General features: G+C 38.2%; 1 protein-coding gene across 3 annotated transcripts; it reads right to left on the bottom strand.

Annotated features, from left to right (window-relative positions):
- Positions 1–1682: 1682 nt before the first annotated feature.
- On the bottom strand, positions 1683–14732 carry mbtd1 (mbt domain containing 1). Of its 3 annotated transcripts, none has more exons than XM_079845950.1 (17): positions 14545–14732; positions 13319–13520; positions 12930–13063; positions 12709–12823; positions 12529–12611; positions 12299–12416; positions 12064–12198; positions 11848–11936; positions 10198–10432; positions 10037–10092; positions 9840–9944; positions 9492–9639; positions 9329–9411; positions 8952–9186; positions 8274–8345; positions 7622–7789; positions 3635–4812 (listed from the first exon to the last, which is right to left on the bottom strand). In XM_079845950.1, the coding sequence occupies exons 1-17, from the start codon at positions 14563–14565 to the stop codon at positions 4694–4696; spliced, it is 2118 nt and encodes a 705-aa protein (XP_079702076.1). In that variant the 5' UTR covers positions 14566–14732; the 3' UTR covers positions 3635–4693. The 3 variants fall into 3 exon arrangements, with proteins under 3 accessions (XP_079702077.1, XP_079702076.1, XP_079702075.1); XM_079845949.1 differs by having other exon boundaries at positions 3916–6049; positions 14545–14727; XM_079845951.1 differs by lacking the exon at positions 7622–7789 and having other exon boundaries at positions 1683–4812; positions 14545–14727.
- Between the last annotated feature and the right edge of the window lie 45 nt (positions 14733–14777).

The raw sequence follows: 14777 nt of genomic DNA, 5'->3' as shown, positions 1-14777 counted from the left end.
AGACTCCAGGTAGGTTGCAGCTTTGGAAAATGGTGGCGCTGGAGACTAAAGGGTTCCTTTTAACATTAACATCCACATACTGCAATTGCACTGCACTTTACGTCCCTATTGTTACTGCGTAACAACCTGTAATAAACCTTGCACATTATACTTCTTTATATATACATATTATATATTTTATGTTAACCACTTATTTTTAAGTCTACAGTTTATCTCACTTATCATATCCACATATTTTTTTATATTTTTATTTTTATCTTATTTCCTATTTTTATCTTAACTTGATTTATTTATAATTCTACTTATGTTAATACTTTTTATTCTAATTTTATTCTATTTCTATTTAATTTCTTGTAACTGTTATTTGCACTGTCCATGGAGCGGACCTGTTTACATTTCACTGCCAGTTGTATATTGTGTATATAACTGTGTATGTGACAAATAAAACTCTTGAATCTTGAATCTTGAATCCTGATGGTTTCACCCTTAATTCTTCACCTTAATTCTTAATTCTTTTGCAGTTAACAGGTGTCTTTTCTCCGCCACATGTTTTTGTCAGATCCTGCTGACCCAATGAGCATTTCACTGTCCAATGGTCACGCCTTAACTGCAATGTCTAGCATTGCATCAGTATTGCATCCTTCTCATGGGCATTTAATCATTTTTGACTTTTCAGTCTGAGTTAAAAACTCAATCTATTTTTTTTTTGGCTCAATTTATCTGTAAAAGAAAACATTCCCTAATAATTCTGCACACCTAAATATAAGATGTTTTTCTTTTCCAGCCTTCATGAACACTTATATATCACTATTAAATACTAAATTAATAGTGGTTATTAGGATTACTGTGGTTTGGAATTGGTCAAATGTGCCTGGAAAAAAAAATATGATCAGAAAATCAACGTGCCTAATAATTCTGCACACAGTGTGTAGATCAGTGAGCAGGAGTCAGATTTCATTCATCACAAGAGCTGAGGTAAGCACGGCTGTCATTCACGACGAGTGTCCAGTCTGGCGCATTCTCAGATCGCATATGGAAGTAACTTTCATATTGTCTAGAAATCTAGACGCACCCTAGCGGCATAAAATGTATTTTGCCGCGAGTGTAGTCTAGCAACTCTCGGTAGACCTGAGAGCTGGAAAAACCAAACTCTGGTCAGGCCAATCACAGCGTGTGTAGAGTCGGTGGGCGGGCTTAACATAATGACGGCACCTCACGGGCCACGGCACAATCAGACTCATATTCTGACTAGAATTGAGTATGACGACGTCAGGATAGGGTTTGATACAACGCTTAATGCTAAATCGCTGCAGTTACCCTTTAAATGTTAATTTCAACATTTACTAATGCATTATTAAAATCTTGTTAACATTAATGCACTGTGAACTAACATGAACAAACCATGAACAGCTGTATTTTTATTAACTAACGTTAACAAAGATTAACTAATGATGAACAGCGGTGTTGTTCATATTAACTAATGCATTAACTAATACAACCTTATACAGAGGTAAAAAGTGATGCCAAATAAGAGAATATTAAAAATCTCAATTTATGTTCTGAATATGAAGAGAAGTCTTTGGGTTTGGAACAACGGTGAGAAAATGATAAGAATATAATATTTCTAGGTGAATGATCCCTTTAAAAACTGAGCACCAAAAGAATTCAACACATAAATGTTTAGTATCCTTTTTAATTCAGTGTAAAAATGTCTTTTTTTTTTTTTTTCAAATTCAACAGATACATTTTCACAGCCATGCGGAAACAGTTCGAAATGCTTGTAAACAAATTAACATAAAATTTGACCAACAAAAGCTTTCCCCCCCACAGTTGAACTATATACATATAAGCTATCAAACCCTATATCACAGCACACATCATCATCATCATCATCATCATTAGAAATAAAGCAAAGACCAAATACAGACTCTATCAAAAAAGTTACAAACCCACCACCCTCACCTCCTATGTACTATGAGGGTCAATGTTAGTTCTTTTTTTCTTTTTTCATCGTTATAACAAAGGATTTCAGCTACTTGTATCCAAAATACAGATCTGAAGTTATAATCGCCAGCGTTCCAACTTAATAATTACAGACTTAATTCTCCTTTAATAGACCTAATGAATGAGTTATCAAATATATATATATAGCACCATGATGTGATTACTGAGGACAGAGGGAACGTCACAAAAACCCGTGTTAGTATCGAGACCAGAACAACACTGGCCCTCATAAGATTCTCACATTGCTGCATGCACTGATAATCACTCTACTGGACAACATATTCTTTATATTTTGTATTCCGCTTCTCTATTTTAGACTCGATAGCTTTACTTATGTGGAAAAACACAACACAGAGGATAAGGCATCAATTCTGCTGACAAGAGAGAGAAAGTGTTTACTTAAAGGTGAAGTTGTGCGTTTGGATTGAAATTCGTTCGAGGGTAGCAGCTAAATTTGCCTCAACAGTCATATTCTACTTGCTGAAATGATTGAAATTTTGGTCTTGTTGTAATATTTGTTGAAAAAAGGAAATTAAATTTAGCTGACGTGTGATCATAACCAGTGTGTACCTAAACTGTGATGCTATGGATGGGGGTTTATGAGGGAGAAAAAAAAAGGAGCATTGAAAGATGTGTGAACATGACAACATTGATGCGATTTGCTGCAGCTGATAGAAAACGTGGCCACAAAGTCCCAGTTTGTCGTTTACAAATTAAATACATGACAGTGCCTCGTAAAACTGCATACAACACAACAGCTACTGAAGAACCCCCCCCCCCCAAAAGAAAATTAAAATAATGATTCAGTACAAACATCTGCTAAAACCCACGAATGAAGAAAAGTAAATTACAAAAGAGAAAACAGCGGTTAAAAAAAATACCTTGGATCTTTATACAGCGAACCATAATTTAACATGGATCTAACTACAACATGTGGGTGACCATTTACAAAAATCAAAGATGAACCAAGCAATGACATGGTCACATTTTTCAGGAGCTTTGAATATTGAACACAAAACGACGGTTTCATAAGCCGAATTGGATGATCTTAGAAGCGCTTAGCCACAAACCTTCAAATAAAGCAGAAGTCAATGAGATACATTTCCTGAGAGTTCACCAACAACCTTACTGGTATTGAATAGAGCTTATAGTTATACTAAGATAAACCACTATGTAAATGTATTCTATAGGATGTTATAAAGGTTATTTACACAATCGGCGTGACAGGGAAAGCTCAAGTCTAGCTCTTAGAAAATTGTCACAGTTTTGCAATATATTGTAAGAACATTTCGTTTTAAGTCTATAGAACGTATCTAGCCTATATATTTATGAGCTGTCATTTTTGTTTTCAGAGTAAGACATCATAAAACAACACAGACATTATTATTGCATAACATTCTTTTCCCATTTCAAGAACTCTGTCAATAACATGCTATGATACAAATATAAAGGATGTGTAGACTTTTAAAGTGAAGTAAGCCATGTGTCCAAGTGTGGATATTTGCCTTTTGCATAAAATGTAATGAATATACCCTTTCAAATGGAGCATGAAAACTACCCTATTGCGACCACATGAAATCCTCATCCTGTGTATTCTTTTAGAGGTAGTACAAATGCTTTTTTATATTCTGGAATGAATGCTGTGAGTTAAGGAAAATGCATGATGTGCGATGCTGATGGCTGGTAAACAAACAAGCTGGCGCTGTGTTGTTCCGTTTTCCAGAAGAATCCTCTGTTGTGCCGTCAACATCAAAGATGACATTAAGGTAGTGTTCAGGTAGCAGTGATTGCTTACGTTTTATTCTACGGCTCACAAAATACTTCGACCGCCCGTATAAAAAAAATGGCTCTTGAGAACGAAATCAAAAACATAAATATTGGCGTCAAATGTCGAATAACCTTTTTTTTTTTGCATATTATAATCTTCACTTTGACTTGAGCACATCCCGCTTCTAGAATTATGTTTGCTAAATCCCATAATACAATAAAGCTGCAGGTTTTTACTATCGTTTTACAGGCCAATACATCTTTTTTTTTTTTTTTTTATCCCTGTAGTGCAAATTGTGAGTGTTTTCCATTAGTCTACTCTTCATACCAGTAAGGTTTGATTTCAATACCATCATCCCTCAATCCACTACTATATGTATACGTTTAAATATTTATATATGTGTGTTTAATATGAATGTCATACATATATGAATATACTGTCTCAATATAGATTTTTACTACTCTTACCGAATGCACACCCACCCAAAACAACTGAAACAGCGCAAGAAACACACAAGGTACTGAAATCTTACCCTCCCAGAAAAAAAAACTTTTTTTTTTCTCTTTTCACCAAAAAGGGGAGCTAAAGACAGAAAATAAGGGAAGAAAACTTCAAGTACAATGAACACTGAGGAGAAAAAGTCCATCGGGCAAAACATCAGGACAAACAACAGTATCCCCCACCCCCCATTTTAAACAAAATCCACCATTTATACACACCCTTCTCTCTAGGATCAATGACTGAGAAGTCCTTTCTTCAAGCCTTTCAAACCTGAAAAGGAACCAAAAAACGAAAAGAGAGAGAGACCTGGTGTGAGGGAAAGTCACTGTGTCTTCTTCCAGGCCTCGTGTGCATCGCTCAGAGTGGGATTTTTCCAGTGCTGTTGGCAGTGAGGTGAGCCTCTGTGATGGCTGACGCTGCTCATGGCTCCTGTCTGATGTAGTAACTGCCCGAGCCGTTGCTCTCCTGGTCTGAGATGCCCTGCGAGAAGGTGAACTCGTCGATCTCTGGAGTCTCTTCTTTCAACTGCAGCGAGGCCTCTGGGAAACAAAAACGAGACAAGAATAACAGTTCAAAAAAATTAAACACACTGGTGGGAGAAGACCACTCAATGAAACACCAAAGATGGGTAAATGGGCTGTGAAGGACACCTGAGGACTCAGAGTACACTCCGATATAAAGAAGAGAGGGAAGTAACACTACACTTAAATAAAACTACTCTTTTGCAATAAAACTAAATAAATAAACATGTTCAAATGTAGTTCCCAGAGGCATGTTGCAGCATTCACATGATGAAATCAACCAGGCACCGAGAAGCAAGGTTTAGGTATTTTAGTAAGCTAATAAAAACTTACCTGCAATATTTAAAGTGACAGTTCACTCAAAAATTAAACTTACTCTCATGTCATCCCATATGACTTTCTTTTTTCCGTGGAACACAAATGTTTTAATGTTTTTTAAATAATTTCCTTATAATGAAGGTGAAAGGAAACGGGTGTTGTCAAGAAGACTACATGCTACTATTCATTTAAAATCCTCCCCTGTAGCTCTTAAATTTATTATAGCACCATTAAGCCCAGGGTAATTTCGGTGGAAACGGAACAATTTGTACCAGGAACTCCCCCCCCCCCCCAGACCTCCTACTCTCTGCGTTTCCACTGCGGTCTAAAGTACCGTGAAGATTAGGCAAATTAGTACGGAGACGTGGGACTGTGCGCAACTGTTCCTCCCAGTCACCGACGGACAGTAATCATTTTTGTGCGATACTGTCTGCCACAATAACAAGTATGGAGGCGACGCAAGCAGCGCTGCTTTTGCTAGTTATGTATTGGTTTACTAAAGATGTAATTAACAAAACGGCGGAAAAAAGACGAGAACTGATACCAAAGCATATTCTGAAAGCTAGTAAAGCTAGATCAAAAATAAGACAACGCATGTCATTATCAGCTATTACGGACATTGACCGTGAGATTGCTGAGACGACGCACGCCATCGGACAGAAAAGAGCAAGACTGATATTTACTGTACGCAGAACGAACCTCACAAAAGACTTTTAAAAATGCTGCGTGAGCCCAACCAATCAGCATGTTCAGCGCCCAAGTCCCACCCCCGAAAGTTCCTGAACTTTGAAAAAGTACTACCTTGCGAGCAGGGCCGTTTGGAGGGGGAAATATTTACCCGGAACTTCATTTAGACCCTGGTTCCTGCGGTCGAAACACCCCGAGTACCACCCCAAAGTTCCTAGTTCCTGGGGAAAGTTCCTGCAGGGGAAAGTTCCTGCAGTGGAAACGCGGCTTTAGATGACATTTGGCATAATTAATTTTGCTTTACCCATTTTCTATATTTAAGTCTTTTTAAAGCCGGAGCCACCTATAATTAAAGAATGGATAGAAATTATATAATAAATTAATGTGATGGAAAGACTTTCTTTTTCTTTAAAAACATGGATAAAATCATTTTTATTTTTAATTTGAATACAATTTGATCAGATTTTTATTGAAAAGTAAATGGTCTGCAATATAGTTCCTTTAAAGAGCACCCATCATGGAATTTTGAAATTTACCTTTCATGTAGTGTGTAACATAGATCTAAGTGAACAAAAACATCCTGCATAGTTTGAAATATGACAGTGCACCGTATATATAGTTATTTTCTTTAAAAAGTAAGAGTCGACTCTGAGTCATTTTTAAGAATCGTTAGAAGACCGAAACTTTTTCTCTGACTAGATGACGTCAACTTGTCAAGTTATTTGAATACGATACGCCCACTTATTGCGCTCCAAGACGCCAGTGAAAACTAGAAAACATCATGGCGACGAGACGCTGTGTTCTGAAGTGCGACTCAAAAGCAAACTTTTCTCATCTGCCCAAGAATGAGCATTTGAAGACTAAGTGGCTTTAAATACAAACCATACATCGTCGCGATTGAGTGTTTATTAGTCGTCAAATGTATGTTTTGCGATCTCAGGAAGCTTTTATTATGGACTTCTATTATGGCACATGGTATCTTCTTCGTCTGTCTGTACATTGAGAATCGCTGTCAAAACAGGTAAAAATAAATGCATATTATAAGAAAACTAAAGTCTTTTTTGTCATTGCATGCATGCAAAACTGTTGTTGGGGACTTCTAAAACAATATTTGGAACATTTTAAATGCCATGATAGGTGCTCTTTAAGAGTTATATTGGCTCCCCATGTTATTGACTGTGGTTCAAAAAAAATTTCAAAATGTGTTTCCATGAATGATGTCATAAATATCTGGTAACTATTCTGTAACCATATTAACATTAATGTTCTAGTTTTATTGTAAAAAATAATGGCTCTTCGTCATTGCATATGCTTTTCTAGTATAAAGAATAATTAGAAAAACCCATAATGAGACGCATTAACTCCTCTTATGATCATTTACATTTGATGGAGCTTTGTTTAAAAGGTCATTCTGAAGCATGACAGAACAGGTCCCATTTTATTGTGTTAAACGGAAAAAAGTAGCCAAGATATTCTCTCCTTTTGCATTTGAAATAAATTCAAGGGCGAGTCAATGACAGAATTAAAATTTTTGGTGAGCTATTTCTTTAAAAACATCCAAAAGCTAGTAATTCACACCATCCTTTAGTAAAAAAAAACAATGAGTCAGGTGTGGGATGAAACTGACCAAACACACACACACTTCTTCTGAGTCAAACGTAAAACTACCCTTCTTTATCATGCATCTGTTGTTAATGGTGTATGCGGCACAAATTACGCAGACACCTGATGACGTGCAACTCTTCACGACGGCCAACCTGAAAAGTTCTACAGGAATGAGCTCAGTGGCGCCCTCTCCCTGAGTGATGGAGAATTGAGTTACCTGAGTTGAGAGAGCGTTCACGCTCTACACCTGAGGTGGGAGGTCGCCCGGACCCAGAGAAGTGGGACAGGTAATGGGGCGGAGTCTGCTCTTCATCACCCGAGAAGCTCCTCCTCCTCAGAGGCCCACCCAAACCGATCGGCCTCCTCCCAACTGGAATCTTCCTCTCTAAACACCAAGCCAGACTGTGGTTACCGAAGTTACTGGGTTAGTCTTACCCAGGCTACCGAGCTCAAATCCACAACACTGCAGGCCATCCTCCAGCTGAGCCTAAATTTCAACTCAGATCTGAACCTTAATTTGATTTCTACATGACAGAAGGGTGATTGTGATTGAGAAACTGAAGCCCTAAGAAAAGGCAATGTGGAACCCAACATCATGACTGCAAACCTGACCTCTCCCAAACGTTTGCTCAGATTCTCTCGCCCTGAGGGAGTGTGCCACTCGGTCTCACCCGGGTATGAGGATGATGGCAACAGTTGTCTGTAATTATCCATGACCCCGCTGAATCATGACAACTGCCACTGACTATCAAGCAGAACCAGACCAGACCCAAGCCAGAGAAAAACCAGTGGACCAATTTTGCACCCAAAATCAGTGTTCGGTGAGAGGAGAGAGAGAAGATGGAGAGATTGAAGGAGATTGTACTCACTTTTCTTTTGTCCTTTATACTGTGCCGTCTTCTTTTTCTGTTTTGAGACATTTGGCGGTGCTTCTCTTGTGGCTGAGGACGAAAGGGGACAGGCTGTTATCATATGCAGCCAATCATTAAAACATCTTACAAGTACAGAGAAAAAAAAAACAGATCAAGCAGATTTTATTTGCTCTGAATTTAAAAAAAAAAAATACATATACAGACTTAAGCTACAAAAAAAATGCTCATTCAGAAAGTGTCATGATTTAATATTTAGCAATTTTAAGATTTTACCAGATTATTATATTGTGATTATTTATGTATCCCTTGCATAATACACAACTCATGTGTCTCTTTATGTTATCTGTTAAAGGAAATTATTAGTGATTATTAATAATAGCATAATAGTAATTACATACAACTGAAAAATATATAATGGCCAACGTTTTCATGTCCATGTCTACTCCTGTTATACAGAGGTCAGCCATTCATACAGAGGCCACTTACATTAACAATAAAGTTTAAATCTAAGGGTAAGAGGAGAGTAGAAAATGGTTGTGTAATACTAAATTCGAAACTAAAAAGTGTAGAAGGAACTGATCTATAATAAAAAAAAAAACAATATTGATGTGAAAACAGTTGCTAAGAAACCATTTGAACTTTCTACAATCTGAATCTTCTGGAATGTTCACTCACTCTGTGCGGCGGGCGGCTGCAGCTGATAGCCAGTCAGTTGGCACCAGCCTACGGGGTAGAGATCTGGAGACTCACAGTCCACCCACTGATCGTACTCATCCTCCCAGCCGTCAAAATGAATGCGCAGGAGTCGGTGCACGATCCTGGTCACTGTGGCGACACACACCAGACGTGGCTCCATCAGGTCCACTGCCTCCACCTTCATCCCAGGGCGGAAGCCATGATTTGGTACATCCTGAGGGCAAGCAAGGGCATGATTCAGTGGCATGCACCACAATGCATAATTCAAGACAAAACACAATGCATAATTTGAAACAAACTAAACTTAAATTAAAAAACATTTCCCCAACACCCACAGTCTATGCATGAAAACTTACTTTGTTAAAGAGCTTCACAGGGGCTGCAATTGAACTCGTTTCTCTGAGGTAGTCAAACCATTTAAAAGGGAGTTTGGTGTACCCTGTGGAGAAGTTTCAGATTCATTCAGTGATGATGTCAGATCAGAACAGATCACACTGCAGAAAGAGAGAGGAAACGCACCTCTTGGGGGTGTGAGCTCAATGCTGTTGATTTCACAGAAGCCGACTGGGAAGATGGAGGGAGAGGTTGAGTGGTAGCAGAACCAGTCTGACCCATCAGCAGCCTCAGAACCATCAATCCCGATCATTAAGTACCCGTCTGCCAACACCTGAGAGAAGGTTACATGATCAATTCTAAGTTAAAAATACCTGGATTTCATCATTTCATTCTATCTACCCATGGAATGCCACCAACTCTGAATTACAAATCACTACTTCATACATTTTAATGTAGTTGAACAAAAAAAAAAACACTGCAGTTGTACAACTCAACCTTAAATTCAATCAGACAAAAAGGACACAACTTTACCTTTCTTACAGTAGCAACACATATAGCAGAGAGATTTAGTGGGTCTATTGCCTCCAGCTTCATTCCGTCTTTAAACCATTCCCCATTCTGATCCACATCCTTAACCTGTGGGTTTAAAAGATGACACGCATGAGCAGGTGGAAGCAGGTGACTGCCTGCACAGCGGAATAATTAAAAAAAAGCAATTATAAATGTACCTTAAGAAACAACTGAGCGCGAGCATCCATCTGACCCTCCATTTTCTTCATCACCTCTGCAGAGGGTAAAATTAGAGACGTTTAGATCCATAAGCCACAACAGGTCATCAAATGTTATGTTTTTCGAATCCCATTAAAACCATTCAGACTCCCACACTGACCGGATCTTTTGAAACGATGTCCAATGCTTCGTGACCAGCCAATGGAGTGGATGAGTGGGCTGAACATGTGACACCAGAAGTCGTCAGTGCCGTCCTGGCTCTCCTCATACACCAGACGCAGACGCCCGCCGATCACCTGTTCCACCAAGGCCACCCGAGTCCGACACAGGTGGGTCTTATCCACAACTTCCACACGCATCAGTTTCTTAAACGGGTACTGCATGTTCTCGTGAACCTTCAAGTTAAGCATTTAAACAAACAGTTGAAATGAGACTTGTGCGCTACTGTTCAAAAGCTGGGGTTCGTAAGATATTTTTTATTGTTTTTGAAAGAAGTCTCTTATGCTCACCAAGGCTGCATTATTTTGATTTTTGTTTTAAATACAGTAAACCAGTAATTGTGGTTACGATTTTCTATTTAAAATAACAGCTTTTTTAATATATTTTAAAATGTAATTTATTCCTGTGATGGCAAAGCTAAATTTTCAGCATCACTACTCCAGTCTTCAGTGTCACATGATCCTTCAGAAATCATTCTAATTTGCTGCTCAAGAAACTTCTTTTTATCAATGTTGAAAACAGTTGCGCTGCCTAATATTTTTGTAGAAACCGTGACACAATTTTGCTTTCAATAGAAAATTCAAAAGAACAGCATTTATTCAAAACAGAAATCTTTTGTAACATTATAAATGTTGCGTTTTTTAAAATAAATTGAATGCATCCTTGCTGAATAAAAGTATTAATTTCTTTCAAATAAAGGAATTGTAGTGGAATATTCATTATATACCTGCATGTGTCCAAATAAAATTAATTATGGGTGCTACTTGCAAAAAGTCAAACAATAGAAGAAATAGAAGAAACAAAAGACTTTTTTTCACAAAGATGACAAAATAGATATGCTCTATTTATTGCACTCTTATCTCAATGACAAAAGATGTGTATGTAAACGTGGTCAGTGAGGTCTGCTTCTTTTATTACAGTAAAGCCGGGTGCACAGTGTGCGATTTATAATTGTCCTTCACGATTGTTCCTCGTCAGACTGTACGAACATGATCTCCGCTGTAAGCCATGTCACACTGTAAGATCTAAGTTGTCATTAATGTGAGACTGTACGATAGTCAAGGCGTGCTAAAAACGGACGCACGCAAGTAAACTTGTCCGGATATCATCAAATCAATGACACGTTCGGTGACAGTGAGCTGCATACATGCGGGATTGAAACGGTGGCTACAAAGAAATCTCAAGCGCTCATTTTGGTCATAGTTTCTCTTGAAAAACGAAAATAATTTGACGGTCGTCGTAGGAGAAGTCACACTGCAGGACTGTGCACCAAATCTTCTGACACTGAGGTCAAATTTGATCGCAACGGTCATTAATCAGCTGCCGGTGAACATGTCAAACTAACGATCAAAGCCTAGGATCAAAGGAATCTTTTAGGATTTGCAAAATGTGTCTCAGACGGCCAAAATCTCACAGTGTGCACCCGGCTTTAGTCAGTCTGAAAACTTTACCACATGCTAATCCGGTTTGTGAGGAACTATTTCCTGATGTATTTGCTCATCATAGCAGGAAGATCTTGATCTACAGGTTTTTCCAGAGTCTCTCTACTGAAGTACTGCTTTATGGTCACTGCTGGGATACAGCGTCTTACCTTGGTGGCAAAATCCGGCGGAAGAGTTTTGGCTCCCGTGAGTCGTTTCACAAGAAACGCTTTCCAGTTAGAATACTTATGCTGGATGGCTATGAAGTTGAAAATATATTTAAAAATGTATAATTACTCCTATTCATCAATGGCAAGTTCACACTATTTTAACAGTAAAAAAAACAGTTAGTTACATAGATTTGAATAGCTTAATGTTTTACATACATTTAGGAGGCACCAGTGGCTTTCCACTAGAGGCACACCATCCAACAGGGTGGACTTCTGGGATACAGAGATTACACCAGAAGTCTCTGCTTGAGTCATTATCAAAACCCTCATAGCGAAGAAGAGCTTTATAACCTGGGAAGTTGTTAAAATAAATCATTTAATTACAATACAAAAAACATTCTTGAAAGCAGTTGGCAGAAGATTTGGCTTCACCATTAAACTACAACATTACCTGCCAGTTTGACAATCCCTGCTACCCAGTAAACTTTTGTGGAGAGGTTTGTGTCTGAATTGAGGACCTCCACCCTCACCCCCTCTGCTATGTCACCCCAGCACATACCCATGGGCACCTGGAGAGTTATCAAATCACAAGTAGAGGATTTATACAAATATATATATACACACACAAGCCAAAAGATTATTTAAAAAAAACAATTAGGATAATAATCTGCCTGTACTCACATGTTTGAAACAGCTGACTGGTGCCCCAACTAGATTATTGCTACAAATGTACCGGCCCCAGTCAAAGCCTTCAACAGGAACCACTTCATGAGAAAAAGAACAAAAGGTTGTGGTTAAATATTGTGATTTTTTTTTTTTATCAGTTAATAAAACTTTAAACTCCGTCGAGTAGCCATTTACCTGATTTTGATTTAGCTTGGTTCTGTTGATTTGCTTGATACTGTGCGTAAGCTGCCAACTTTGCCATTAATGGCTGTTTCTGTAAGACTTTAGCTTTTTTTGTTGGTGGTTTACCCTTGATAAGATACAAGAAGAATAGAAATACAATATGTCAAAGCTATGGAAAGATACAACAGAGGTACTCTTTTGATTGAGCGCTTCTTAAGTCCATGTGTAGTTACCTGAAGTCTTGCCAATATACTGGCCTTTTTAGAATTGGAGGAATAGCTTCTGGAGCAAGATACACTGCAGAATCTCTTTGTTTTAGAGTAGAAAGCATCTCGTACACCAACCATACCACACATCTCACAGGTTGCTGCATGAAAAAAAATCATTATCACACTATTTAACATATTTATCCTGGATGAAAAGCAAACCATAAAAAAAAATGTTTAGGTAGGGGTGAATGGGGTAATAACTAAACAAACATTTTCATTAGAAACGATACTGTAACCATGGTCAAATTATAACAAATGAGCAAAACATACTTTTTATTTACTGGTTTAAATGAAAAATAAAACCAATTATTTGTGTTCTCACAAGGACCCCACTATATATGTACATAACTAACCCATTCCAGCTTTTCCATCAGGATAGGTGTAGACCTGGCCGTTGTTTTTGATGATAGGCAGGCTGGCGGGGATGCTGGGGACTTCATCCTCACTGTCCTCTGAGCTGGAGCTGCTACTGCTGTCTTCACTGCAACTGTCGTACCCGTCAAACATCCCGAATGAATCTCTCCTCTTCCGCTCTGAGCGGGGAGTGTGCTCAGCCTACACATGACGAGGTGAGAAGAGGGAGAAAATGTGAAGAAAATAGAGAAGAGCGATGGTCAAATTGAAGTAAGGGCAAAAATAGAAAATAATTAAAGCTCACTTATACAACCATACTGCTTAAATAATAATTAATTACCTTTGACATAATATAGCATGATTAATATTACAGTCAGTGATAACCATGATCTTTATACTAGTTCATCAACGCTTTAATGAGCCGGGAATTAGGAAGCAGAGCAAATCACATGAATAAAATTGAAGGTTTTCAGGGGTCACAAAAATGTACAAAGGGCCAATTTCATCAGCACCCAATATCCCCACAGGGCATTTCAAGAAAGGAGATAGCATTTCATATTTTCAATGATATTTACAGTATTTTCAGGACCTACATATTTATATCTTTCGATACTGAAGCACTAGACTGGTGAATCAAAAAAGGATTTATCCAAAACAACTGTGACCTGAATTCAAAAAGAATAATTTCAGACCACTTCTTCATCTAGAAGCAAACCATTGCCATTTCCACCTGTTAAAATACCATTTCACCTAAATCTATACATTTAATATCCCCACAACCCACCTTTAAGCAAAATTCAGGTAATTTCACAAGCAAACACAACACAAACATACACATATGCTGTGCCTCAAAACCAACTGAGCTGGCTACATAAACACAACGTTTCGTGAAAATGTCTTTACCGCGTTAATGATCCCCGTCTAACTATGTTTTGATACACGACCATAAACAAACATACACACATTCATGGGCCTGCGGATATATTTCAGCTGCACAAAACACAAACATAATCAGCTGTTTTTGCACCATTTAGTGGGACAGTTGGTTTGAATGAAAGGTTACATAGCATAGAAACTATTACGAGTGATTTGAATGAGGTAAATGCTGTAGTTTGTGTGACTAGCAGGATCTGTTTCTGACAACCAAAACAAAGAGGACGGCTAACACTGCTAGCCGCTAACTGCGCTAAATCAAGGAAGCGGGCTCAAATAAACTCTTTCTTACCATATCCCTTGGGTTTTCCATTAGCCCTTCATGCAAATCGGTATCTTATGTTCGTTGTGGTATGGTCCGAGAGCCCCCCGGAGGGAAAGGGCCGGGCTTGAAATTATTTTTCTCTAAAGCAAAAAATAACTCCAGTTGATTATCAACAATTGTCATGACTCGAGTGCGCATGCGCGTAGATCTACAATGATTGACATGGATATTAGCCAATAACGGTTAACCTGTTCGGCACT

This window comes from Gobio gobio, assembly GCF_949357685.1.
Source record: "Gobio gobio genome assembly, chromosome: 20".
In the NCBI taxonomy this organism is placed as follows: Eukaryota; Metazoa; Chordata; class Actinopteri; order Cypriniformes; family Gobionidae; genus Gobio; species Gobio gobio.
Note: the sequence above shows the minus strand (reverse complement) of the source record. Positions and strands in the feature narration are given on the sequence as shown.